General features: G+C 57.6%; 1 protein-coding gene across 10 annotated transcripts in view; it reads right to left on the reverse strand.

Annotated features, from left to right (window-relative positions):
* The window catches only part of ARHGEF7 (Rho guanine nucleotide exchange factor 7), a 122416-nt gene that overhangs the window by 60218 nt on the left and 34555 nt on the right, over window positions 1-27643 (reverse strand). For 6 of the 10 annotated variants that reach the window (XM_045081288.1, XM_045081290.1, XM_045081294.1 and 3 more), the window contains 2 exons: window positions 9614-9698; window positions 5819-5949 (listed from right to left, as the gene is read on the reverse strand). The exons of 2 other annotated variants lie outside the window; for them this stretch is intronic. In XM_045081288.1, coding sequence (XP_044937223.1) covers window positions 5819-5949; window positions 9614-9698 — 216 coding nt within the window. Of the gene's footprint in view, window positions 1-5818; window positions 5950-9613; window positions 9699-11774; window positions 12274-18081; window positions 18204-27643 lie in introns of those variants that run through there. 2 more of the 10 variants (XM_045081295.1, XM_045081292.1) reach the window with 2 other exon arrangements.

The raw sequence follows: 27643 nt of genomic DNA on the forward strand, positions 1-27643 counted from the left end.
CTCCACCTTCTGCACGGTGCAGGGAGGGATGAGCGGAGCTCAGAGGGAGGGGACGGTGGGCACAGGACAGCTCCCACGGCCGGCGGCACGAGACTGCAGGGGTGCTCCCGGGGGAGGAGTGAGAAACGCTCCCCAGTCCGGAAGCACAGGAGACTCTTGGAAACAGGCAGGAGACCAGGGCTGCAGTCAGGAACGGTGCCGAGAAAGCTCCAATGGCAACAATTCCTAGTTCTAGACAACAAAACGTGGTCAGGAAAGGACGAACAGTCACCGCACAGGCCCCGGCCACGCTGTGGGTCTGGGGCGTGGTGATGCTATGTGGACCGGACCCAACGGAAACCACAGGGGAAATCCAGGGGGAAGGTACAGGCCAGGGGGTGCAGTGTGAGACCCCCACACCCCTACTCCACGGCAGGTTTAAGCAGCCAAGCTTCACACAGGCGTTCACTGAGACAGTGGGAGAGATGGGGCCGCCTGGCTCCTCGTGCCCAAAGTCCTGAAGGACCTGATTCCAAACTAGGTGCAAGAGTCACCAAACAGAGAAAAAGCAGCATAGACACAGGGACAGGGCTTAAGGAAGGGCAGACAGCTCCCCAAATGTTTAATACTTGCGTATCTCACATCAATATGTTATAGAAATTGATGTGTTTAAACACATCCATTAAATGTTTCATCTAGTAAATTAAACATGTCACACGTACGCATATTTAATGCTTCGGACATGTCTTCCGCATCTGGCAACACTGAAAGACAAAGCTCCGGCCTACCGATCACCTCAAATGGGAGGCTTGCTGGCGCACGCCAGCGGTGAGGGGCAGCTGAAGCCCCCCACCCGGAAAGAGCATGCATGTCCCCGCTCTGAGGAGGGAAGCAGGCAGAGCAGCCACTCTGGGTCGGCTCATCCGCAAACCACGGCCGTCCCGCACAGGCTGACCGCCACGCCCTCCTCTCGGCGACCACCCGGGGCAAGCTGGCTCGCTGCAAAACCTGCACAGCGCCAATCCTGGTGACCACCTTCCACAGTGGATGCAACACGTACCCAGGCACACGCACAGAGCGGGCCCCTTGGAGGCTGAGCCACTGCCCAGAAACGACCCTGCAGTCAGCCCGTCCACCTCAGCTCAGCAGCCGGTGCTGAGGCCCTCTCCAGGCACCAAGGAGACCGGAACATGACAAGTGAGGTCAACAACACTCTCCCACCAAGGTGCAAATTCTCTGCAGTCAGGCACACACTAGAGAAACACCACAGAAGCCTCTTCCGCTTCAGAAGCGGCCACTCCACAGGGCAAGGACAGGGGCCCGTGGACAGGCAGGCAGCCAGCCTAGATCCACCTAAATTTCTGATTCCATAGACGTCCACCAGTTCAGAACCTACTAGAGACCTCAGTGGAAGATGCTGTCCTAAGGAGTGCTAAGCGAGCAGGACGCCCCAGACGCGATGCAAGGCGTGCCCACCCACGATGCCGCAAAGGGCCCTCACCCACGCGGACGAGGAGAGCTCCGGTCACTGCCACCAGGGCCACAGAGCCGCAGGAGGTATTTAACCACTACCTTATTTTGGATTTCTCTTCTTCCCATTTTCAAAGTGCTCCTGCAACTAAAGCTCGCCCCGTCTCCGGGTTCAAGGGGACAGCCCACGGCGGCCCACGAGGTAACAGGCTGAGCGAGGGCAGCCGCTCACAGAGCGTGTACGCACACCAGTTCCATTTATGCCAACTACAAAACAGGAAAGCTTGGCTTTGCCGTCAGAGCTCAGGCCAGCAGATGGCTCTGGGAAAGGAAGACCTAACAAAGGTGACGCTGGTCTGATCAAGTTCTGCTTCTCGATCTTACACGGGATGTGCGACTTGTAGACATTCATGAGGCTGTTCTCCTGGATGCAGGTTTCAGGTCAGGGAGGGGAGGACACTGCGGGCTAGGGGTACAGCACCTCCGCTGGGAGCAGGAACGTTCCCCATCACCGGCCACCTCCTGAGGCCTACGGAGGCCTGCCTATCAATCATACCATGCACACCCAGGTATGCGTCAAGCAAGTGCTCTGACCCCGCGTTCTGAGGTTAGCCCAGTAACCCAAAACCAGGATGTTCCGGCGCGTGCCGTCACGTGAAGCTCCCCCCGCTCCCTGCAAGCGCTCAGACTCCACTGATAGAAGAAGAGGCTGTCAGGGAACACCCAGTCTCTACTCCAACAGCTAGTACTTCCCGGACTCGTGAGCGTATGTAAATGTGACTTCTCTGCGGCCGTTTCCTTGAAACGCACGCGGTCAAGCAGACGCAGCAACTAGACGATGTCCCCTTTGTGTTCCAAACCTGCCAGCCCACACCATCAGCCGTGAGACACTCGCTGCTTTCAGCTGCGTGGGAAGGTTGTCGAGAGCATTCCGAATCGAGGACATCTGGTGCACCGAGTCAGCCCAGGACTCATGCTTGCTGGGCAGAGGAAGTGGGAAGGTTAAAACCGTGAAAAACACACGGATATATGGTCCTCCGTGCCTTAGAGACCGTTCTGGGAGCTCAGGGACCAGTCCCAGGAGGTAGCAGGGACCGCAGGGACCAGGAAGGGCTGTAAGGGCTCCTGCCAGGGGAGTCCGGGGTGACGGGAGCAACCACATCCCCGCATCGGACTCTTCTCCGCATCTGTGGAAGGGAAACTCGGGAGCCCACGTCACACTTACCGGGAGTCGGGATGAAAACTCAGGGCACAGAGGGACAGGAGGGCAACCCAGAAAAGAATAAGGAGGGAGCGACAGGGAAGGGCCAAGGGAAGAAATCCGAGCTTCCAGGTCCGTGAGGACAACGCCCTGCGACTGCTCGAGCGCCCACCTCCCACACAGGAGACCGACCAGGAGCAGACGGATTCAGAGACCCAGAAGCGAGACTGCGCGGACAGCAAGCTCCGAGGCGGCGGTTGGGCAAGACCTGGCCAACCGGAGCGGCAAGTGCCGAGTCAGGACGTGCACCCAGGGGGCCCTGAGAGAGCACGGAGAGCACCGACCCTTGCCTTGGGAACGGCAGTGCCGTACACGATCGGGAGATCGCAAAATTCATGTCCAGGAAACCTCGGACTGTTTTCAGCTTCCCATGGAACCTTTCAAATGAACAGAAAGTGATGGGCAGCTGGGAATCCACGTGTCACCAAGTCGTCCTTCTCCCCCTTCCTCTCGGCCACCTCGCCCATCCCCCAGCCCCCTCTGGCAACCATCAGTTTGTTCTCTATGGGTTTGTTTTTGCTTTTTATTTCATTTCTCAGAAACCACCTGCAAGTGGACCAGGTAGTACCTGCCTTTCTCTGACCTGTGCCGTTCCGTGGCACCCCCTCTAAGCCCATCCGTGCTACGCAAATGGCGCGGCCCTGCTCTTCATGGCCGAGTAATAGGCCCTTTCGAGTATACTGCACGCCGCACGCAGCTGTCCACGGGGACTCGGGCTGCTTCTACAAATAATGCTGCAGTAAACACAGACGTGCATGGATCTTCTCAAATCAGCGTTTGTTTTCTTCGGGCACATGCTCAGAGCAGTCACAGATCACAGGGCATCTCTACGTCCAGTCTGAAGACCACGATACTGTTTCCCGCAGCGGCTGCAGGAATTTACGCTGGCGCCTGGCAGTGGTCTGCCTGAGGCTAGCCATTCCGGCGGAGGGAGGGGCTCTCTCACGCCGTGGTTCTGACACAAGTCTGTGATGGTTAGTGACCCTCGGCATCTCTCCGTGGGTCTTCGGGCCACCTGCAGGTTTTTGGGAAAACGTCTATTCAGGTCCTCTGTCCATTTTTAACCAGATTTTTTGATGTTCATTTCTGTAAATTCTTCATGTATTTTAGATACAAGCTCCTTATCGAATAGGTCCCTTCCAAGAAACTTCTCCCGTTCAGCAGGTTCATCTGCTGATGGCTTCTTTGACAATAAGACGTTTCATCCTGGTGCACTCCTCATAGCTGTCTGTTTCCCTTGCCGGCGGAGACCTACCAAGAAAAAGGTTTCTGCAGCCGTTGTCAAAAAAAGGACTGCCTTTGTTTTCTTCTAGGAGTTTTATGATTTCAGGTCTCACATTCGGATCTTTCGTCCATTCTGAGTTTATTTGTGTGTGTGCCGTACGAAAGCGGTCTGTTTTCCCCACACGACTGTTCGGAGAGAGTGTCTTTCCCCGCTGTATATTCTCACCTCCTCTGCCACTGACCGAGACGATGTTTACTGGTATCAGACACACAGCTGGAGGCTCACTTCTGGCTCCCGGCTCTGGCCCGCTGACCTGTGTCCACTCAGGCGCTGGCACTGCGCCGCACCCTGAAACTGGGGACTGCGATACCGCCGGCACTGCTCTTCCTCAAAAGTGCCTTGTCTACTCTGAGTCTTTTGCGGCTCCACAAAAATTATACCAGGACTTGTTCTAGTTCTGGGACCAACTACTGGGACCCCGACAGGCACGCATCATGTGTGCAGACTGCTTGGGGGAGTGTAGGCCTGTGAGTGGCACGGACTCTCTAACCCAGGAGCATGTCCCCATCGGCCGGCATCGACTTTGAGCTCCTGCACTGTTTTCTAATGTTCAGAGTACGAGATGTTCACCCCCTGGATCACGTTTATTCCTTTTTTATTCTTTTTGGCACAATTTTATAAAACCTCAATTTAAAATGTTTTTCAAATAGCTTGTGTATTCTTCCTTAATTTAGAATGAAAATACTCCCAATCGCGCTCTGCAACATTCACCTAGTGTTACACCTGGTGCCTCGTGGGCTCACTGCGGGGCCGCCTGAGGGAGTACAGGGAACAGCACCTGGAACAGTGCGCACAGAGCAGTGACACACGGCGTAGCACATGCAAGAGCAGAGACGGTGTCGGCGCCACTCTAAGGAGAGCCGACGCGGAGTCAGCCTGGGCTCACAGAGTTCAGGAACACGTAACTATCCCACTGCCTTCCGTAGCTCCTTTTCAACCCTCTTCCATGAATTAAAGTCAAATTCCCTCCACAAGGTACAACTCTAGCCACTTTCTTTCTTTAGGGTCACCATTAACATACGTAATCTTCCATTCGTGTTGAAGCTGACCTTGTAGCTGTGGTCCCCAGTCACTCAAGAGCCAGGTTCTCCTCAGACTCGTGTGCAAGACCATGTGTCTCTAACACAGGTTTACTGAGGTGGTCCAGAAAATGAAGTCACATGACCAAGTGCCCCCACGAGCTCCAAAGAGGGCTGTGAGTGTTTGCACCAGGACAGCGGGGACAGCCTCTCCACACCCGGTCCCCGTCCCACCGTGCACGGCGTCTCAGGGCAGCTTCACGGCTCTGCCAGATGTTCTCTGCTAACGGCCTGTATCCTAACAACTTAGACGTGGATCTTTCTTCACTTCCCAGGATAAGCGTTCACTTCAGTTCCTTTTCCACATCACCACCCGCCATCTGAAGGGAGTCTCTCCTTCGCCAACTGCATGCGGACTCAGGAAAGCACCCTAGGTCATGCTTAGAAACACCACATTTTGATTCTTCAGCTGTTGGCCATTTCTTCCTTGCACATCTAAAGTTCTGACTCCCATACTTCTGTACGTTTGCACAAAGCAAATAAAACACAAGGATCCGGGTAACACTTTGAAGCAGCCATCTCCCTACACTAGCACATCTAAGGAATCTTAAAATATAACCCAAACTGCAAAAGTTTCTCAGAAGCAGTCAAGGGTAACGTGGATCCTGTGGGAGACGCAAACACCACCCCAGCAAATGCACCCTCCGGCTGGGCAGTACCCGTACGGGGGCACGCGCAACCTTTCTGGACACGCCTGCACGCACTCATCTCCCCAATGTCCTCCGATCACCAACTCAAACTTACCAAGCTTCGATACTGGCCCTGGAACAATTTTGAAGTCCGGCTGTGCGAAGGCTGAGTTCCCAGGGAGTCAAAAGACTTGATCCGATGAGATGACGGCCGGGCACACACGGAGTCACTTCCCAGGCCGATGTCTGAAATGGTGGCGCAGAGAGGAGTGAGCTGAGACGCTGGCGAGCATGGCCCCCGCAGCACACCAGGCTCTCAACAGCGGCGACCCCCAGGGGACACACGGCACAGGCAACAGAGCACCCACGGATGCAGCAGCGCAGACGGCCCGCCCGAGACGGCCTGCGCGCGCTCTGGAAACTGACCGGACCCAACTACTCATCAGTTCTTCAGTGTAATTTTCAAATGTCTTTAAGGTTTTGTCACTTTTTAATATCTTCCGGTTCACATGGAAAACACAAGCCTCTGGAACTCAGAGCGTCCCCCCAACACTCCCAACACACCAGCCCCGCCCTCCCACGACTCCAGACAGAGCCTCCCGCAGTAACCAGCAGGAACTGTGTGCAACAAAGAAGACTCTTACTTTAAAAAAAAAAAAGAGAGAGAGAGAGAGAGAGAAATCCCCTTAGAGCTTTTAGCTAGAGACCCTTCTGAGGACTCCCCAGGAAGGGTCTGGGATCTGAGGAAGCCCAGGGAAGCCTGCGTCTGCCTGTGTGGGGCATGACTGGGGCTGCGTTCCCGGGAGCCGAGCAGGGCGGCGTGTATCAAGAGGGGCCCACTTCCCTGGGCTTCTGTCTGCCCTTCCTGCTGCCCACGTGGCTCGACAGACACTGGGGTCTAGTGGGGTCCTCAAGCAGCCTTGCCAGCCCCAAGCATCTCCAACAGGCCGCTGCCATCGTCAGGTCCTACTTCAGGACCTTTCTACTACAGCAGGGCATAGGCCTCGGCAACCTCGAGCACAAAACCAGCTCCTCAAAAGCATTTCATGGGGATTCTGCCCACAGTGGCGACGTACGGTTCCGTTCTCACCGGACTCCACCTTTCAAGGGACCATTAGTGCAATGAAGGGTCTCAGGACATCCCCTTCTTTCCCACTTTCTGCCCAGTCCAAAGGCAAGTGCTCATCGATGTTCCCAAAGAACACAAGCAGAACATGCCTCTCTCGACAAGCCCTACAGGCCAGGAACCAAGAGCGGCAACTGTGCTGTTATTCAGTCTTTAAAATAGAGATCGAAAAGGACGGTCACTTTCATCATGCTGACTTGAGTGACAAAATTTGAGCACACAGCCCGAAACAAAAGTGAGAAGTTCTTGGGGCGCCTGGGCGGCTCAGTCGGTTAGGTGTCCAACTCTTGATTTCTGTTCAGGTCATGATCGCAGGGTCATGGGATCGAGCCCTGCGTCAGGCTCCACACTCAGCACAGAGTCTGCTTGCGATTCTCCCCCCCCCCGCCCCCTCGCCTCTTGCACACAGGCACGCTCTCACTCTAAAAACAAGGGGGGGGGCTTCCCAACTGAGAGGCTTCCAGTGTCAACACTGAAAGGAGGAATACCAAGTTTATCAGGTTTATTTTGCAACATTCCAAACAGGTCTTTGTCAAGAACACCTTATATCTTCTTTTTCTTTTTTTTTTTTTAAGATTTTATTTATTTATTTTTCAGAGACAGAGGGAAAGAGAGCGAGCGAGCACAGACAGACAAAGAGGCAGGCAGAGGCAGAGGGAGAAGCAGGCTCCCCGCCGAGCAAGGAGCCCGATGCGGGACTCAATCCCAGGACCCTGAGATCATGACCTGAGCCGAAGGCAGCTGCTTAACCAACTGAGCCACTCAGGCGTCCCAAGAACACCTTATATCTTCTAAGTGTCCAGTGCTCTAAAGGGTACGTGAGACACTTGTGCACAAGGGGGGTACAAACAACGGTTCTGTGCCCAGGAGACATCAGATCCAGGCCACGTTTGGGACGAGGAGCCCCGATCCGAGGGCATGGATCAAAGCTGCCCCAGGGCACCCCCCCTTTCCTAAGCTGGCACCTGGTCTTCAACTGCAGGGAGACCCAGCAAGCAGCAGCAAGGCCAAGCGGCCCTCCGCCCTCCTGAGCAGCCACCAGAGGCAGAGGCCCCAGGGCCAGAAGGGTCTCCAAAAAATGACATGGGGATTGCCTCTGTGTCTGCTGCTCTTGTCCCGTCTACAGGAGACCCCTATCGGTCCCCGGACACAAAACTGAGGCTCGGGTGGTTACTGCAGCAGCTGACAAGCAGGACCCGCACAGCAAAGACACGCAGCCGTGCCTGCCCTGCGTCGGCTTCCTCCGTCCGAGTCCAGTGCTCTAGGACTTCCGTCACTGCGTGATGCCTGGGCCACAACTCTTCGTAATCTGGCTGTTCACATTAAAGCTGCCTCTGTTACAGTGTGTGACAAAGGCGGCAGCTTCAGTGCCTAATAACCTTTAAAGAACGCCCTGAGGTCCTGTGTGCTAACCATCAAGTGGCTGAATAGTGCTGTGTGTGCGTCTTTGAGTCCTTTCCCTCCTCCATCCGGGTCTCTCCGTCCTCCTGGCTCAGATGCTCACCGACCTTCCCACATTGGCTCACATCAGGTCCTAAATCATCAGTGGAGCCAATCTCCCAGATACTTCCGCCTCAACGGCCCTAGGCTTTCAACTTTAAACTGCACAGTCAAGCTGGGAAAACAGAGCCACATCAACAGCCCTGCCCGGGGATGGCAAGCAGCGGCAGGGGCTCTGGGTGTGGCAGCCACACCTCTGCGCAGGGAGGGGGTGGCACCTGGACAGCCATCCCAGCAAACACGTTCTAGGAAGGGGCACCTGAGTCCCTGAGCACCGTGCACCCCAAGCTGGACTGCAGCCCAGTGTTCTGACTACTCCCCCCACATCCCACCTGAACGGCCAGGAAGAAAAGGACAAGAGCCCCTCGCAAAATACACGAGAGGTTTCTTATCAAGAGACCTCAAGCTCTACTTGCTCCAGTAAATCCGAACCTAAAAATGTATAAAAGTAAATGGAGGGGCGCCTGGGTGGCTCAGTGGGTTAAAGCCTCTGACTGCGGCTCAGGTCACGATCTCAGGGTCCTGGGATCAAGTCCCGCATCGGGCTCTCTGCTCAGCGGGGAGCCTGTTTCCCTCTCTCTCTCTGCCTGCTTGTGATCTCTGTCTCTGTCAAATAAATAAATTAAAAAAAATAAAAGTAAATGGAAAAAGAAAAAAGGACTTTAAAGCACAACAGCCGCTAAGTCCTTTTCAATGCACACAGCTCTCTAGACAGCTGCTCGGTGCTCAGGGGGCCGGCGGGGCTCGCTCCATGAAATCCGCACGGAAGCTCTCCTGTCCTCACAGTGTCGGGGGCCCAGCTCCACTCAGAGCCCCGGCATCCTCTTCGCCCTCAGGAGGCCTGGCCCAGGCACAGCTTCCCTTCACGAGCCAAGCCAACGGCCACTCCCCTGGTCATGGTCACACCTCAGAAACACCACCGCAGGCGCACTCTAGACAGGAGCTCCGACCAGCACGAACGTCATCAAGACCCACAGAAGCGCTTCTAGCTCCAAGCCAGCCCAGGAGCATGCCCGCACCAGAAACATTCCTCCTCCGCTACCGTTTCCGCTAGACATGCTTCTGCCCACGGAAAGGAGAACACCCGCTACCCACCAGAGACCCCAAGAGGAAGACTTTGATCGAATAAGGAAAAAATACCACAGCAAAACTTACGACTGAATATGTAATATGACAGCTTATTTTTACAGGTCAATAACGCCCACCGTTGCCTCATCAACCACAAAGCAAATGTTTCTGCCCCTTCCTCTTCCCACCCCCTCAAGTTCAATAAAAAAGTCTTACCTGCTGTTACTTTGTTTAGAGTCACTAAGGAACTGAGGACCTTGTTAAAATTCTGCCCCTGATACAAATCATTTGCATCAAATGTCTGAAAGGAAAAATTAAACAAGTTAGTAGGGTCTTATAGGTTGGGAGCAGGATAAATGAAGTTCTCACAGCAACGAGACCACCGTGGCAGGAGGGAGCCGCCGAACAAGTCCCGAGATGCAGGCCAGCCGGAAGGGGCAGACCAGGGGACGCGGCTGCCAGCAGAGGGGCAAGGGGTCCAACCGGGTTCCCTCACCCAGGCACGCACCAGCTTCGTGACGGCCAACTCCCCACATGGCCCCAACCCTCTGCGAGCTGGGGAGGAGCCCTCCCAGCCAGGGAGCTGCGGCTGGGGGGCTGGGGGCCCTCAGTGGGGCTGAGCTGCCTCCACAAACCCACCCCAGCCACAGCCTGTTCCACAGTGAAGCACGGCAAGAGAAACATGGAACTGGCAGCACGAGGAAGGGAAAAGAGAAGCCGGTTCCAGAAAAGGGAAAGCTCAGGGAAGGGGAACAGGACACCCCCACCGTCCAGGCACGGCCCTGAGGCCAGACCAGGACTCTGTAGTCTGCATCTCCTGCGACCCCGGCCGCCTGCAGACCAGGCACGCGGGAGGGTCGGCCTGGCACTCTCACACACGTACACACGGATGGCCTGTCCAGATACCTGCCAGCCGCCGCACGATGGGTGTGCACACGCCAGTGCACACAGACCTCACTCCCAAATACTGCCTGAACACTACACACAGCTTCTGATCAGGAAGGAACCTCCACAGAAAAACTGTAGTCAAGTCACCCACAAATGCGCCAGGACATTTATGAAAAGCTTTCTTTCTGAGATGTCGGTAACAAAAATGTACCTAGAGACCCAAACGTAAACCGTGTCAACAGCCTTCCCAGTTACTCACACTAGGACGAGAATGCACAAGCATCAGTCGTGCCAGGAAGGAGGAGCAGGAGGAAGAGGGCCCCAGCTTCCTCTCCAGGCTGCCTGCCTCTCCCCCCACTTCCTCCGCCTCGCACGTCCTGCCAGGAACCCTGCACTCCTGCTCCCGGCACCGGTCCCTTGACCCTTTCTCACAGGCCCCTCCTGGCCACACTGCCCAACCACGCTTGGTGAGGGCCCTAAGCAGCCTCCCCAGTACACCCGTGACACGAGCGGACACTGCCCTACACTGGAAACTCCAGAGCCCAGATTTCACAACACCTAACGGGGAGCGAAATGGCCAGCACGCAGTATAAACTCCACTGTTTGCTGAAGGGAAAATGCACCAGTCAACGCACCCACCGGCCCAGTGGTGCCACGCGTCCCCACGAGGGGCAGGCACGGCAAGGCCGCTAAGATGAGCCATTCCAAAGCTAAGCACCGCCTCCCTCAAAGAACCTCCAGTTAACAGTCTTGTGCACGTAGCTCCAGGAAGGGTAAAAATCAGGAGGTCCGGTTTACTCAAACACGGGAAACCAAAACTGGAGAACTGCAAGAAACGAGGCCCTCACGTCACGGAGCCAAGTGCAGAGCCGGACGCGCGGCTTAGCCTGTCTAAACGCTGCAAGAGGCTGACCGGGGCCCCAAGCGCAGAAGTGTGGCTGGATCGTCGCCTCCCGTGCAGCTCCCGATGCCGCTTCTCCCACCGCGGACAGACCCAGTCAGGCAGATCTCACACCAGATCCTTCCTGTCAAAGCCCCCTCAGAACACAGCATCTTTAGAATCAGCTTCTACGACACAATATAATTCATTCATTGTATATTCAAGAAATTGAACTGAATTGAATATTCATTGTATATTCAAGAAATCGAATCGAATTGAATATTCATTGTATATTCAAGAAATTGAATTGAATTGAATATTCATTGTATATTCAAGAAATTGCAAGTCAAATGAGAGCATGATGTAGGCTGACACGTCCATCTACAATTTTTAGTGTGTTAGTTGTTTTGTTTTGCTTTTTAAGGGAATTAAGAGTAAGAACCTCAACAGGTCTCGGCTTCCTTATGTGCAGAACACGAACATCCCCTTAGCCTGTGAAATGCAGGAGAGCTAATCAGGTCCTTCAGCTCTCAAGCTCTCATTTTAGAGATAGAAAAACGAAATGTGTGGCATTCTACGAGAAGAATTCTACATAAAGAGTCTACTAACCTTCATTGTGGTGAGACAGCGGCAAGACACAAAACCCAGAAAAACAGGATGTTGAGACCGAAGTTTCCTGTTATTCCAGAACTATATATCTCACTTGGACACCGGGAAGCACTTGGTTGGCTGCCGCCGCCGGCCAATGGGCTTCCCCGTGACATCAGAACTCGAGCGAACTCCCATCTGCGCCGCACGTCTTGCGGGAAACGACACAATGCGAGGCGACAAGCACTGGCCGCGGAGGAAGAGCACACATTCCGGACCGATGAAATGTTCCGACTAAAACCTTTCTCCAGAGAGAGATAGCCGACTCTTTCCTGAATCAGGAATCCATCCCACAAAAACCAAAACCAGACAAATCGTTGAGTTCAGTTTGCCGCATGGGAACAAGGGCAAAGCCTCAGGAGGACTTTCACAGAAGGACCTCGGCGAACGTCGGTGCCCGTGAGCAGCCCCGGGACACTCAGCACACGGCACTATCCAGGGCCACTCAGCTCCCGAGGGCACCCTAAGCCTGTTGCCCCAAGCCCAGCACACGTCCACGAGGGCGGGGGTCCCGAGCCAGCAGGACGGAAGGAAAGGAACACCAAGGCCCGCCTTTCCTCCGGTGGCCCCGGGAGCAGCGGTTCTCAGGGAAGGCCGCGTGCCAGAATCTCCAGGAATTTAGAAAACCAAGACACTCAAGCCAAATCCTAGATAATTAAATCAGCATCTCTGAATAGCACCTCCCCCCCATCAAAATGTTAACAGTCGTGGATTAAATGTACAGCAGAATCCAATATTCTCCAAGTAAAGTTATTCTACCAGTTCCCCCCCAGAACGGTAAAACATTTGTAAAAAGTCAGTAAGTGTGATGTCAAGGGAAACACAAGAGTGACACATGGCACACACAAAGCACAGGGCAAGGCGGCGAGAAGGGAGCGGGGCTGCGGGTGAGGCATGGGGGGCCTCCCTGCGCTCACCAAGGGAGCCGCCCGCCTCCTCGGCTGGAAGGCTGCGCCCGCCCCTTACAGCCTCCAACTCCCGGAGGCACAGACACCCGCGGCCCCTCCGGCTCCTCATCCTCGGCCCGGGAAGAACACGCACCGGCGATGAGGGGGCAGGAAACGGCAACGTGCTCGCGCCTCCCCTGCTGGAGAAGGAACGCGATTCAAGAACTCAGACTCCTGCACGCCAAGCCTGTGGTTTCCTGCGAGACGGACTAACCGGTAACTACGTTTTACCTAAGGAAATCGTTTTCTAAAACGCAGTTACCAAGCAGAAAGCGCCCTCGATGACGGGGCTGCCCGGGGCAGAGGCCGCACACAGCAGGTGGAGCAGGCGGCGCGGTTATCCGGCCGGGTGCTGCCCGCCCGCCCACGCCCCGCGTGTCCCCGCACCGGCCGGCTCCCGCGCGCCCCCATGCAAGGTGACCCCACCCCATCCGAGGGCTTGGGTTCCCGTCGAGAACTCCCAGCCTTCCGGCTGCGGCCGCCGACAGACTAGCCCTCTCGCGCTCACCTTCCCACCCCGACGGCGCGGACGCTGCAGCACGCCACGGCTCCTGGAGGGAAACACAGCAGCACAGAGCGGGCAGGGCGGCCCCCCAGCTGCGCTGGGGCTGCTCACGGCTGGGGCGAGCCGCACCTGCTGCCCAGGCTCCGCACCGCCACCCAGCAGCCACCCTGTGTGCAAATGCTTCCCCAGGACGGTCCCTCCCTGCGCTCAACTATTCGAAGCCTTTTCATGCAATGACTCTCAGGGTGGGACACGCAGTCGACCTCACCCCGAGCCCGTTTTTTCACACACAAAATCCAAGCAGCACAGGAGGTGGGGGGGGGGGCAGCGTGAGCCTCGGGGCGGCTGCTGTGAGTGAAGCAGACGCAGGGCAGAGGACGCGGCCAGCAGCGGAGGGCGTGCTGCTCCCCACAGCTGCCGCGGCACCCCTGCCACCAGGCCTGACTGTGGAGACAGACCTCCTTGCAACAGGAGGGAAAGGATAGTCCTTCTGAGGTTCTCAGTCTGGGGGTCCTGTCTCCCCCACCCGGAAGGGGCTGCTAGGAACCTGCCGACACAGTCTGCAGCCCAAGGAGGGCCAGCCTGGCCCGCCCCGGACTCCGGCAGAGCAGCAGCGGCAGCCGCAGGCCTGCTGCACACAGCACTCCCCTACGTCGTGACCCCCAACTCGGGATCAGCTAGATGCCCCAAGGAACATGGGGCTCCCTTACAGCTGCAGCCTCTGGAATGAGCTCTGATACGACCGCAAATCTACCAACTGCCCATCAAGGAAGGACGGCTGTGGCTCCCTCCACCAATCCCTCCACCAAAAATAGCAGAGGAGTAAGACAAAATTAAGATGTTCTGAAATTCAAGTTGATGACAGTGTATTCCACAAGTACAACTGCAGGCAGAAAGGTCTAAAAGGAAGCATGCCCATACAGATATGAGAGAATCACCCCAAAACTAACAACTTCCTTTATTGGGGAAAGATGCCAAATACCAAACAGATTCTGGCCAAGAACATACCCTCGAGCCAATCAAAGCAGGGCACTGCCGTCATCTTTCTAAAAGCAGAATACTGTTCCTCCTAGGCTTGGCCAAATGCCCCCAGGCGAGTGGGGGAGGCAGCACAGGACGTCACAGACAGCACACACCTCCAGGGACACCTCCCTGCTCCCTGGCCAAGCAGTGAGGTCAGGGCAGAGACTGGGGCTCTCGGCGTGACGCGGCCATGTCCTCCAGCCACGCTCGCAGACCAAGCCCCGACCTCCGTGGGGGGAGCCTGCGGGGGTGACGCTCAGCGTCACCGACAAAAGAGAATGTCACGAAGGCAGCTGACACCAAATGCTACCAGCGAAGGCTCCGGGCTGTTTCTCTCCCAGCACTGGCTAGTCCTGGATGTCCCCGTTCAAGGTACAATTTGGACAGAATCTTAAAAGAAAGGGGAGACGGATGCAGAGGGCTCTGAACAAAGCAGCACAGGCAAGACACGAAGTGCAGACCAGACAGAACGCAAGCCCGGCGGGCCCGACCGTGGCTGCCACACACACAGCCACTGGCCACACGGCGCCGCTCGGAGAGAACAGGAAAGTCAGTCTGCGAGGGCAGATGTAGACCAGCACCGCCCCAGACAAAACCAGGCTCGATGGCCCCCCAACTCGAGGCGCCCCCAGATCCCAACAAGATGGAGAGCAAGGCAGGCCGGCAGGCGAGCACGGGCCTGCCGGCCTCTGGAAGCTCAGCACACGGGCCGGCACCACCCGCCTCGCCGGAGGGGGGCGACTCCACTAGCCCACCTGCAAGGGCACCTCTGACACACGACACCGCGTACCGGTGCCACCTGGAGGACAGGCCGACCAGGTGGAGAGAGTTAGCAGAGGAGAAAATGTGCGGGAGCAGGGTGATGGGGGCAGGTTCAGAAGCCGGTCTGAGCCTCTGTAAAGGCTGAAGGGGAAGTCAGGGTGGGGGGCGCTTCCCGACACCTGGAAGGAGGAGGAAGACACCCCTCTGTAGCCAAGGTTCCAGGGAAGGAGGCCCCAGGCTCTGGACGACAGGAGCCGGGCCACAGCAAAGGGCCACAGGCCTGGCAGGACCCCCTTCCCACCCTCGGGCAAGAGACGCGCACACGTGAGCTGCAGCCTGCCCTCGGAGGAGGCCAGAGGCGCAGGCTCGGTTCAGGAGCACCCGCCGCAGGACAGCAGAAAGGACCTCGGGAAGAAGGGACAGCACGTGTGGAGTCAGACGTGGCGGCGCTCAGCAGCAGATGGGAGGCAGCGGGGAGAAGGTGCGTCATCTGTGCCAGGAGGACACCATCTGGCCTGTCAGGCCACCTGCCCAGCGTCCCTTCCTGATCTGCCTGGCAGAGGCCCAGGGGAACCACCTCCTCAGAGCACCTGCCACCCTGACCACTCCCCCCCCCCAGAAATACTGTCAGTGACATCCCCAGAACAGGCACCACAGGCCACCAAAGACCTGAGTACCTGGCCCAGATTCACGCTCCCAGCCTTAACTCGTGTGAGTCCCCGAGCTCTCTCTGCACTGCCACAGTCCCCCTCTCTTCGGTCACACTCACCACCAAGTTCAGCTCCTGAACGAAAACCAAGAACCAGGAAGGCTGTAGGGGACAGTGGGGTTGTGTCGCGCAGGTCAGCCAAGCATCCCAGCGTCCACGTGGCAGGGCAGTGGCAGGGGGGTGACCTGTGTGGACCTACAGGAGCGCCCAACACGTAAACCTCCCCCAATACCAGAGGGCCATCCGAGGAGAGGAGGAAAAGCTTTCAGGAAAGCCTTAGCCAAGAGAATATTGTTGCGAAGTAAACGGGTTTCAAAGGCACAAGTTCTAAGAGCAGACACTGACCCGATCTAGAACGGTCACACCCATCACACTACTTCTGGACTTCTCTAACTCAAGGTCAGTGCAGCTATGTGTCCATGCACTCCCGAGGCCCGCCCACCCACCACCACACCTTCCCATGGGCTCCGGCCAACGAGCTGGGAGGCCAGGGACGTGCGCCCGCTCTGAGCAGGACAATGCAGGCCAGCCAGCCCCAAGTAGACGCTGGGGCCCTCAGGCTGTTCCAACCCGCCTCCCCCGCCTCTCCCTCTGCGGACAGCAGCAGCAGCTCCCGCTGGGGCCTCGCATCAGCCTGGATGGATAAAGCAGAGCCTAGGGCACAGCAACACCCTCTGTGCAGCTAACACGGAGCCAGAAGGCTGGACCTCTGGGGCTGCTGCTGAATACATCTGGCGAGAACGGGCTGCACTTCCCCAGCAGAAGGGATTCCTGGCAGGGAGAGAGTCGGTCTTCAAAATACAGACAGTAAGCGAAGCGGCCGGGCCACTCCAGCCACGCTGACATGAAGGATGAGCGGAAACCTCTCTGGCTGAGACACGGACGTGGCTGTTACTGCAAACAGGGACAGCTGTGCCTGCGGAGTCCTGCTCACTCCAGAACACACAGTGTCCCTTCCCTTCGCAAGCTCCGGCCACATCATCACGCCAGGGCTGAAGGAAGAGGCTCGGCAGCAGCCTCGGGCAAGGGGTCTGCCCGACAGCCTGACTTCGTTCCTGCTCACGCCCGTCGCCGGGACGGAGCCTCGGCCTGTGCCCGGGGCCCTACGAGCCACCAGAGGGCATTACCACCCTAACCTCTGAACGCCCTAGTTGTCGTGTCTATACACGTAAGTCACACCCCGCGGCTTAAACCAGCTCCCTTACAGGTGGCGGCTTTCGGGAGTTCCAAGCAGCCCCACTGGGGGAGCACAGCCCCAGGCCCTCAGACAAGGGGCCTGAAGGCGTCCCCGGGGCTGAGTCCGACCCAGAGCTGTGGAGGGAGGCCGCTCGAGTCCCCACAGCAGCGAGGCCAACTTTAAAAGGAAGGGTGCCGGCACGCGACAGGAAGGACACTGCGACGCCTGCGGCTCAGGAATGGCTGTGGCCCCGCAGGGCCGTGCTGATCGCGAGGTGGCCCCGGTGGCGCACCACCTTGAGGAGGGAGGACAGGGCTCGAGCACCCCCGCACGTCCTCCCGCCATGGGGAGTCCCCCCGCGCACACCAGCTCAGCTGGCTCCGAGTTCACGGACAGTCCTGGGTATCGGAAGGACCCTCCAAGAATACAAAAGCGAGCATTAGAGCACAAAGCAGATGGTGTTACCCGTCACACAATGAAGAGGTCGTCCGTCAGACCTTCCGCTCCTAACAGCGCCGGCCGGTGTGACTAACAAGTCCAGACAGCAGGAGCCGCAGCACGGACGCCCGAACCTCGGGGCCCTCCTGGCATCACCCTCCCTCAGTGAGGGCTGCAGTTTCGGGAACGTTCTTCCCGGCGAGGCAGCACAGCCGGGGCCACAGCCGACAAGCCTGCCATCTGAGCAGCGCGTGGCCGGCGTGGAGTCACACCTCACAAGGCCACAGCCGCCGAGGCAGAGCAGCACGGAGAGCCGAGGGCAAACCCGCGAGGACCCCGCCAGCACCCCGGCTGCAGACACGGCCCGGAAGACGCGGCAGTGGCGGTCTTCAGGATCCCTGGGCCGCTGTCCGCACGCTCCCCGGAGGCTCAACCTCCACGGCTACTCAGCCGACCCCAGACCGCCCCCCACAACCGCCTCTGGCCGCCGGGGCCCTCCCGAGGAAGGAAAGAGGCCACGGGCAGAGGACACCCCAGGCCAGACGCAAGAAGAGAACAGCGGGGAGTGGAAGGAAACACGTGGACACTGTCAGGGCCAGCGCCGAGAGCCCCCAGGTGCGGCTGGCTGGGCCCGTCTGCCTCACCGGGCACGAGTCAGCGCCTCCAGGGAGTTTCTGAGAAAGCTATTTTTGAGGCAAGAAACTTACTTTTGGCACAGTTCTGGAGTGTGGTTCGCAAAGTTTAAAAATACAGTTCTGTCCTATCACATTGTCAAAAGGAAGCTGATTTTGTGACAAGACGACTGGAGAGGAATCTTGAAGTCGGGCTATTTAAGTGTAATGCAAGCGGTCCGGACCGACCGGGTGCGTGCAGAACAGGGCCCAGCAGGGATTTCGCCTCCTTGGCTTCTGTAGGGTTTCTTCATTCTGCCTACTCCTACGCTCCAGGGATAAAATTAGTCCAACGACGGATTCTATCAACACATACGCGGTCACCCAACATGGCCCCAAGCGATTCCGCGCTGTAAAATGAGAATGAGAGCTCCTGAGTTTGTGGTTTCCACTGTACCAACGCCCAAACACGAAAAAGGACAGGGACCACCCATGTAAAAAGAACCCCAGACACATCTTTAAGGGAGCTTCCAGGAATGGGGGGGTACAAAACCCTGCAGAGGGCGGGAAGATAAGCAGCACAATGGAAGCATCCGTCACCCTCCACAGAGGAGCAACGGTCACAAGCAGCAACCACTGGAAAGGCTGAAGCACCACCAGGCAGGGAGGCCCCTGGGTGCTGTGAAGACTTCGTGACAGCTTTGTTTTACAAAGGAGAACCGGGGTCCCAGGCTCCAGAAGACCGTGTGACGAAGGTCCCAGGAGAACAAAGACGGGAAGCAGCTCAGTCACTGCATTTTTCCTCGGCCGCGTGCGCGCCTGTGCACAGGTCCGCAGCAAGCAGGCCCGTGGGAAGGGGCCGTGACCTCAGACGCGCTCACCCAGATGCAGCACCACCGGCCTGCACCAGGCCCTTAGTCTGCCTGCCAGCGCCAAGGAGGCAGCCTGCAAAGAAAAGGCATCCGCCAGTTGACGCACAGGGGTCTGGGCAGATGCACGACCTGCTAGAGCTTACATTAAGGTAGTGGTGAACCTTTAGAGCCCAAAAGGTACTGAGTACACTGCATTAAAAACTTAGAGCCGGGGCGCCTGGGTGGCTCAGTGGGTTAAAGCCTCTGCCTTCGGCTCAGGTCATGATCTCAGGGTCCTGGGATCGAGCCCCGCATCGGGCTCTTTGCTCAGAGGGGAGCCTGCTTCTCCCTCCCTCTCTGCCTACTTCTGACCTCTATCAAATAAATAAATAAAATCTTTAAAAAAAAAAAAAAAAAACCAAACTTAGAGCCAATAGTTACAAAACGCAAACCTGGATAAAGGGCTCGGAAGTGGCAGAGTAAACACACGTTACTCTCATCCCTCTCGAGGTTCCACCAAAATGACAGAAGAAGCTTTAATAATAAAGCAATCTATCCCGGTGCTACAGGCCCTATGGCTAAGGCCCTAAGCGATCTGGAGGCAGCTTCAGGAATTCCTGAGACCAGGAAGCAGATGGGCTCCTAAAGGCCCGGCATTCTAACCAAGGTGGGACAGCATCCCCAGCCCTGCCCCAGGGCGCCTCAGCCCTGCCCCAGGACACGGCAGCATCAGGACCAGAGCACCTGCTGCGCCACAGCAGCCCCTTCCCCAGAAGCTACTAGAAGGAAAGACCCCAGTAAGGAAAGCCAGCTGTCTGCACTGGGCCCTAACAAGTGACTAGTTCCAGGTGCTACTAGACCCACGAAACAGACACAGAAAAGGAGAAAGGAGGTGGTTCTACCCAAAATGAAACAGCCTAAGAGTTCCAGCACCGATTTCAAACCCAGATCACCCCTCACTGGAGACAAGAGAACTGGGATACACAGAGGCATCCCTCTATCTGCCCACAGAGGGCATCCAGACCCTCCCCCCAGATCTCGCCCACCTGCTCCCAGCCTCAGCCCTGCAGTGAAGCCATCCCCCCCCCCCCCGGGCTCCACAGCTGTGCATGCAGGTAAGCTACCGGGTCTTTAATCCATGGTCAGAAATAGGAGCCCACAGACAGCCAACAGCAAGGAGTTGAAAGACACTGCCCTATTCCTCCAGCAAAGTGCAGCTGGAAGCCCCGGGCGTGCCGCACAAAAGCGATGCTAAGATGACCCACAGCTGGAGGGAAGCAGACGCTTTATTCAGGGCCCAAGAAACATGGCAGCGGGCTGTCTGGGTTTTGTGAGGTTTTTGTTTTACTTCAAAAGCCCCAGAGTGAGTGAAACCCACAGCCCAGATGCACCAAAGAGGACAAAAAACAGCCCCAAGAAAAGCTGGCCTTCTCCGGCCAGAGGGCCAGGAAAGGGCCACTACAGCAGACACGAACCCTGCCCACTGAACACCAACGGGGAACACGGCCAGAACAAAGTGCCCCCTCTCCATCCTGTCCCCAACCCCCATGGAGTCACACGCATTCTTCCTCTTCCACACAGGAGCAGGCTCTAAGATGACAAACGGAGAAATACAGGCTTCTGGCGTGTCATTTACATTTTTTAAAGTACTGAAAAATTAAAAATCACCAGCCAGCACGACCAGCGAAAACCGGGGCACAGAGCTGCTGCAAGGGGCCGGGAGGCAGGGCGCGCGCACTCGGCCTCTCCTTCCTGTGAGGATCGGAAGGAAGGCGGCCCCAGCGGGCCAGCGGAGGAAGTGGGGCAGAAGCCCACCGTGTGGTGAGAATCCAAAGGGCTTCACGACAATCAGCTATTACAACGACAAACCAAAGAGTCTCTCTAAACTGCTCAGTGCCAGGCAGAACTCCCCACCAGGTAGGAGAAATTTTAAGTGGTCAGAAAAGAGCGGTTGGTGGTTAACATGAGACTTGAATAGACGCCACCACAACATCCAGACAGACGTCAGATGAGGAGGATCTCACGGGAAGTACCATTTGCCAGAGCGGCCCGCGTGAGCACGATGACAGAACAGGGCTGTGACCCTGCCGGCACACTCCCCGCCAGAGTGCTCCATCCTTTACTGGCCGCCATTCTAAATGTGCTCTAGAATGCTTGGGCACCCGTCGACCAAGCACCCTTCCCTGCCTATTATAATCCCCAACACTAAAACTTCCCAAGTTCAAGGTTATCACAGATCCCAAGAAAGGAAGACCCAGAAAGCCGCAACTCAGATCCTGCCGTATTCCTGTTCAGGACAGTTCATCAGATCCAGGCGGTCTCGTTGGCTCAACTGAGCCGGGGCCAGCTAGGAAGCTGAGGCCGGCTCTCCCACCCCAGTCTCCGCCCGCGCACCTTCCCAAGCCTGGCCACCTGAAGGGCCTCTCGCTCCAGCCCAGCCCCCTGCGGCTGCCCCTCCTGCAGGACTTACAGCCTCTCCCGGATCTCAGGGACACGTATCTGCTTTTCCTGCCACGCCAGGCTCCTGAGGCCGCCCTAGAGGCATGCTGTGCACGTGTTCGTCCCTCCTGGCAAAGCAGAGTTCAGGGACATCCTCATCAACTGTCTGTGGACTAGTTACCATGGGGGAAACGCTTTGCCATCCTCCACATGCCACGAGATACAAACCCGCCGTTACCGCGCAGCCGCAGGTGCACAGCTCTGAACACTTAGCTCTACCTCTCTGCACGTCTGTCACTCCTCCTCATACACACCACTGCCTTCTCCGTTTGAATCAACCTTCCTGTTCACTCCCGAAGTCCACCCAGACAGAGCGTAGCTCGTGGCGTCCACAGGAGCCGGGGGCGGACTCGGGCCGGCTGCACGGAAAGCAGCACAGAGGTAACGGCGAGCCCAGAACTGATGGCTCAGCCCACAAAGGGCCCCGGGTCATCTTCAGATGCGTGAAAGCAGAGGTGATCTCTTCCGCAGACCGAAATACACACCACTGTCCTAGATGCCAGACACCACCCTCAGAACCAGACGTCCCCAGTGCAGTGCACGCCAAAAGGCCCCACGACCACCTGCTGCCACCACGACAGCAATTAGCTCAGGAAGGATCGTCACGGGATGCTAAGAGCATCAGGTGGAAGGCTCTGGGCCCCAGCCTGCAGCTTCCACGGCAGGCACAAAGACGAAGGGCACCCTCGCGGTGCAGAGACCTGCAGGCGTCCGCTTAAGCCAAGGGTCAGAACGGAGCCCCAGCAGTATGACGGGTCACATAAGCACTTCCCGACAGGCCCCGTGGAAGTACGGATCACCACGGGTGTGCAATCCTTACCTCCGCCGTTTAACTTGATCCCGATCCCACCCAGACCCCAGGGCGCGCTACGGGAAACCACCCCCACCTCCTCAAAAACACCGAAGTCCTAATCAATGACAAAGGTGGAAGAAGGTTCTGGAAAGTAAAGAAGAAAGTTGTCATTTTAAAGACGGACATGCCAGGTACTCAGAGGCCAGTATCCAGAGGTCTACTACAGTTTAATGCCCAGCAAAACAGAAGCACCTAAGTACTTAATGGGACCAAGTGTCCAGACGGGAAGCGGCGTGAAGGCACGGGGCCTCCCACTCGTCCTCTGCACGGTCAGCTTCAGCCGTCCCAAGACAAGGGCAGAAGGCAGATTAGGAGGGCAGGTTAGATTAGGAGGGCAGGTTAGAATCTTTTAAAAAAATAAAAGCATTCCCTTGCCACCCACACAAGGCCTCAGAAGGAACGATCCCAACAGGCCACGTGTCACTTTAGGGTCCCCGCGGCTGCCCCACCCACCTCCTCCCACCCCCGCGCACTGCGCTGGCCGCACCCAGCAAGGAGAAGGCTGCAGGAAGGTGCCCTTCCCACCCTGCCCGTCCGAGCTGGGCAGGACCCTTGGCTCCCAGCAAGCATGGGCAAAATCACCACAGTCCCCTCTCCCAGCCAGAGAGAGCTCTCCTGACCTCACCAAACCCAGATCTGACGGACCCAACTGCGTGACCTTTAAAAACCCCACTACAGGAGTCAAAACTTCTCCAGGAGGACCCTGGAATCCGTGTTTTACAAGCTCCACACTCTGCAACCTCAGTGGACACTACCTGCCAATCCCCCCTGAAGGGCAGGGGCCACGCTCTCAGCCGCGAGAAAGTGGGAACACTAATGTCCAGGCAAGTTCTGTCTGCGCCTCAAGGACAGACCCGGGAGTTTCTCTAAACTACTCGAGAAAACACTCAGCACACGCGGATACAAAGCAGGCTGGAAATACATGTTCTGGCTAGAAAATCCCTTTTGAAAAAAAACATACTAAGGGCAACTTTCCTATCCAAATGTGGTCTGAGAGGCTTGGGTCTGGTTTTGCTTTGTCATCACTCCCTGGGAACTGGTCATCTCGCCGGTTCCCAGGACCTAAGGGAGCTCCTCAGGGACGCAATCCGCTTCAGGGCAACTACCTGCCAGGAAGGGGGGCTCCCCTTCCCAGAAGGTCAGCAGGGATTTTGTCTGTTTTTAAGACCGTAGGAGCGCGGTGAGGACTAAGACATTCAGAGCAGCCTCAAGCAAGGGGCGAGAAAGGAGAAGCGGTCAGAAGGCACCACACTAAGCGACTAGCATCTTCCCTGGGCAGAGACGTCTCTCCGACCATACACGCCTCAGCTCCCGACTCAGCTGCTCCCACTCATCAGTCCCGACTGATGGTTTTCTCACAGGGCCGTAGGGGAAAATAAGAAACAGAGCCTCAATAAACCATTTTCCCACCGGTTGGCCAACACTGGCCATCACAGTCAATTGCAAAGCAAAAACTACTCATATAACGTGGTAGTGTTCAGGAGAACGCGTGTTTCGTACACAGAAACCCCTTTCTGAGGGGTCTAGGCCAGCGAGGATGCATGAGGCTAGCTGAGAAGCCTTCCCAGCGACACTGCGGACAGGTGCAGGTCAGCCGAGCCAGCCCAGGCAAGCCCCAAACCCCCAGAGCAGCAGCCCCAAGAGGAACAACGACAAGCACGGCACACGCCCGGCCTCGTGCTCACGGAGCACAGCCCTGCCGGCACCCCGCATGCGCGCAGAAGGCGCGTCCGAGCCGTCTCATCTCCACCAGATGCCTCCACCCGACCTGTTTCCGAAAACACCAACGGACTAGGGCCAGCTTGCAACAAGCATCTGGACCCCTTCTAGATTAGGGAACAAGAGAGCTTCTTCCATACACACATGCCCACCCCTGCCTGGATCGTCCCAGGGTCCCCACAGCTGCGGAGGAGGCGGGAGGAAACCTCCCGGCCGCGTTCCCAAGCCTCTCTAGCCTTTCTAGCCCCGGCTCTCAGCACACAGCACTCGTGACGGGACACACGCCGCTCCGTTCCATGAGCCGATCAGCAACCACTACTCGGGACACCGCGAGCGCTTCAGCACCCCTGGGGCAGGACGTCCAAGCGCAGGGGGAGCGACAGGCGGAGCGGACACGGCTCAAGTCCTGGGAGGGGCCGCCCACGACCTTCTGGACGCAAGCCGCTGGGTAACGGGGGCCCGACCAGAGCTACCTTTCAGCAGGATGGTGGCACGAACGGTGACAAGGACAGGCTGGCGGACCACTGGGCTGGAGGCCACCTGGGCCGTCCCCACATGGCAGCACAGCGCGAGAACAAGGACTCACGCAAACTCCAGGCGGAGTCCAGGTCTTCCGTGCATGCGAGCAGCCAACCACAGCACAACAGCACAGCCCTGGCCACCGCCACGCTCCTGCCCGTAGACGAGAGAAGCATTTCTGCCCACTCGCCTCCCCGCAGGACCACAGCCCTGACCGCAGCATGCCTGGCTGGGGCATTCCGAGGAGAAGGACCGACCCGTGGTGCTCTGTGTCGAGTGCCGTGGGTCTACCTGGCCGGACGATGAGCCGACCTCACGGAAGGCAGCCACACCGGCTCGGTCAGAAATGGGGGACACCACTGGGCATGCTCGGGACAACACCCCCCACTCTCCTGCCACACCAAGACCACCTCTTCTGTCTCACAGACATGACCATCTCCCTGCCGCTTCCACCCGTCCTCACATCCCCACAGAGCTGGCGCCGCCCCCGTCATGCTCACGCAGCACGAAGACACCCCAGAACAGTGGAAGGACCCCAGTTATCTCAGGCACCCTGTGTCAATTACTCCCTTAGCGCAGCTGGCGCAGGAGGTACTCGTCGGTTCTCCCCACTTGGTTTCACGTGGCTTGGTTACAGGTGGAAAGGAGGCAGGGGCCACCCATCTGTCAGTGCGGAGCCAGGACGAACCTGGTCACTGGACACCGCGGCCTCACTCCCAATACTCCCCGGCAGAATTCCAACAGGTCTTCCAGATCCACCCCAAAGCCCGGGCTCGGAACGTGTGAGGACACCACCGAGGGAGCGCGGGTACCCACCGCAGCAAATGGGACTCTGCAGGTGTACCTCGGGACAGGCAGCCGCTGACCCTGAGCGAGTTCGAGCGGAGATGGGCCAGGGAGGCCCCAGACCCGTCTACTTATGAGCCCTTCTGAACAGCCTCCTGCCGCTGGGAGCAGAGAGTAGAGCCAGACGTGTGCAGCAGGACCGGACACAGGGGCACTGCTGCTGGGAGGAAGATGAAGGGCCTGTGACTCAGACCGGAGCAGCTCCCAGGGTGAAGGGCGACACCCCGCCAACAGCACCAGGAAACAGGGCCCCCCGTCCCAAGCCCTAGAAGTGAGTTCCCCCAGCCACCTCGGAGCGCCCAGCCGGCCACCTGTGCATGAGACCCTGCACACAGCGGCCAGGCAAGCTCCCCAGACCCTAGGCCCTGCCGTGGCACCGCTGAGCTGCCCCATCTGTGCTGACTGGTTGCGCGGGCTGTCTTCCAAGGACAACACAAGGACAAAGATCAACCTTCCCGAACAGCTATACACCCGCTGAGACCAAAAATTCTCTAAGACATCTATACACTCAAGCTACTTCTCCCTGTGGCAGAAACAGGGATTTCTCACTTCAGCTGATAGATCTGGGGTAACACAGGAGACTCTAATGAATAGAAATTAATTTTATTGATCGTGAGAAAATACGACTTGTTCTTAAAAAGCTCGTATGAGCAGCCTTTTGCTATTCTGGAAGCAATACTTCAGGGCTCAGTTCTCCCGGCTGAGCTTAGGAAGGTCAGCAGTGAGCTCTGATACCCTAGGATGGGGCTGGCCACAGCAGTGCTCCCTGGGGTACACAGCACAGTGGGGGAGACACATTTCCAAACGATGCAGGACAAACATTATGGACCAGAACCCGTCTGCACACGCAACTGAAGTCAGCAAATGAAAGGTAACAGGGTCTTCTGCTATGCCTCTACCCCACGGCTCCCACTCAACAAAGCACGTCCTCACGAAACAGCCCCATGTCCGAAATGACCGGGCCACCTCCCTGGACAGTCGCTAGCCTCCCCTTCTTACAGAAGCACCTTTCATGAGGAAGCTCCAAGAGGGAGCTCTGACAAAACCCAACACCTACAAACAGATCAAACAACTACAATTTAGAAAATAAGCGCCTTTTGAGAGCGAGAAGCTAAGATTATCAACAAAATCAAATGTAAAAATACCGCAATATCCCACCTTGTGCCTCTGTGACCACAGATTCCAAAACGCAGGGTATCGCCCAACCCTGTATTTTGCCAAAGAAAACAAATCCCAAAGGGCCTGAGTGTCTCCCATTGCCGTGGACCCTCCCACACCCCATCAGGCGGCCACCGTCATTCACACCCAATTCCCTGGCACGCACGCTGAGGTCTGGCCTGGGGTGAGAGACGTCCACCCTCAAAGCACAACTGCGCACAACAAAGTCATCAGTCCCGCACGTGGTCACGGTCCTGCACACGGACCTGCTCCAGCTCACCATGGCCAAGCGCGCGGGCCCCGGAAGCACAGGCCACCCCGAGGAAGCACAGCCGCGCGGCCCCGCGGCCACCACGACAGGAGCCGCAGAGATGGAGGCCGCAGCCATGTGGGTGCACAAAGCGGCACGCCGGTGACTGAAGCTGAATCACCACCCGCCACTCCTCCTGGTCTCACGTGCTCGGCACGAAGCCAGAGCCAGCACTGGGGACAGAAGTACAAGACAACCACCCGTGTGCGGGGACCGCCCTCACACTCACCGGGTACACACGCGGGCACCCACCGCACACTGTGCTGCCCGCCGCCACAGACCCCTCCCTGGCCCCATCAGTGGCCCCCAGAAAACGGTGCGAGAGCAGGGGCTTCCCGCGGGAAGCGTGTGCACGCACGAGAGGCAGGCGCACACCCCGGCGCAGGCCGCGTCGGAGTCGGGCCTCGCCGACCTCCACCGCCGCAGGTCTGACGCCAGCAGCACACAGGACCCAGCAGACTCCCGGACTCAAAGACAAACGGCCTCTCCTGCTCAGGCCGGAGCCTGGTCCTCCACGACTCTGCTTCCACACCCCACGCAGCCCACGTGGAGGTCACCCCCACCTTCTGCGTGGAACGGGAACACACACTTCCAACCACGGATGCTGTCCTCGCTGGGGGTCAAGGGCCATCACCCCTTCACTGCCATCACCTCTTCGGGTCCTCTTGCTTTTGCCCTTGACTCCCTGTACAGTCTGCACCCCAAATGACAGCCAAGATGATTCGGAGACGCTGGTCAGACCACCTCGCCGGTCTGCCCCGGCAGCCCCCACATCACGGAGCACAGGCCCGCGTGCGCGGTTGACGGCAAGGACCGCTCCATCCTCTGGCCCAGCACCGCCCTAGTCTCCTGCCCCGCTCCCCCTCACTTCCAGGGAGTCTGGATTTCAGCCTAAGACCCGGA

The sequence above is a fragment of the Mustela putorius genome, unplaced genomic scaffold (genome assembly GCF_011764305.1).
Source record: "Mustela putorius furo isolate JIRA1106 unplaced genomic scaffold, ASM1176430v1.1 tig00000551_pilon_pilon_pilon, whole genome shotgun sequence".
Classification (NCBI taxonomy): Eukaryota; Metazoa; Chordata; class Mammalia; order Carnivora; family Mustelidae; genus Mustela; species Mustela putorius.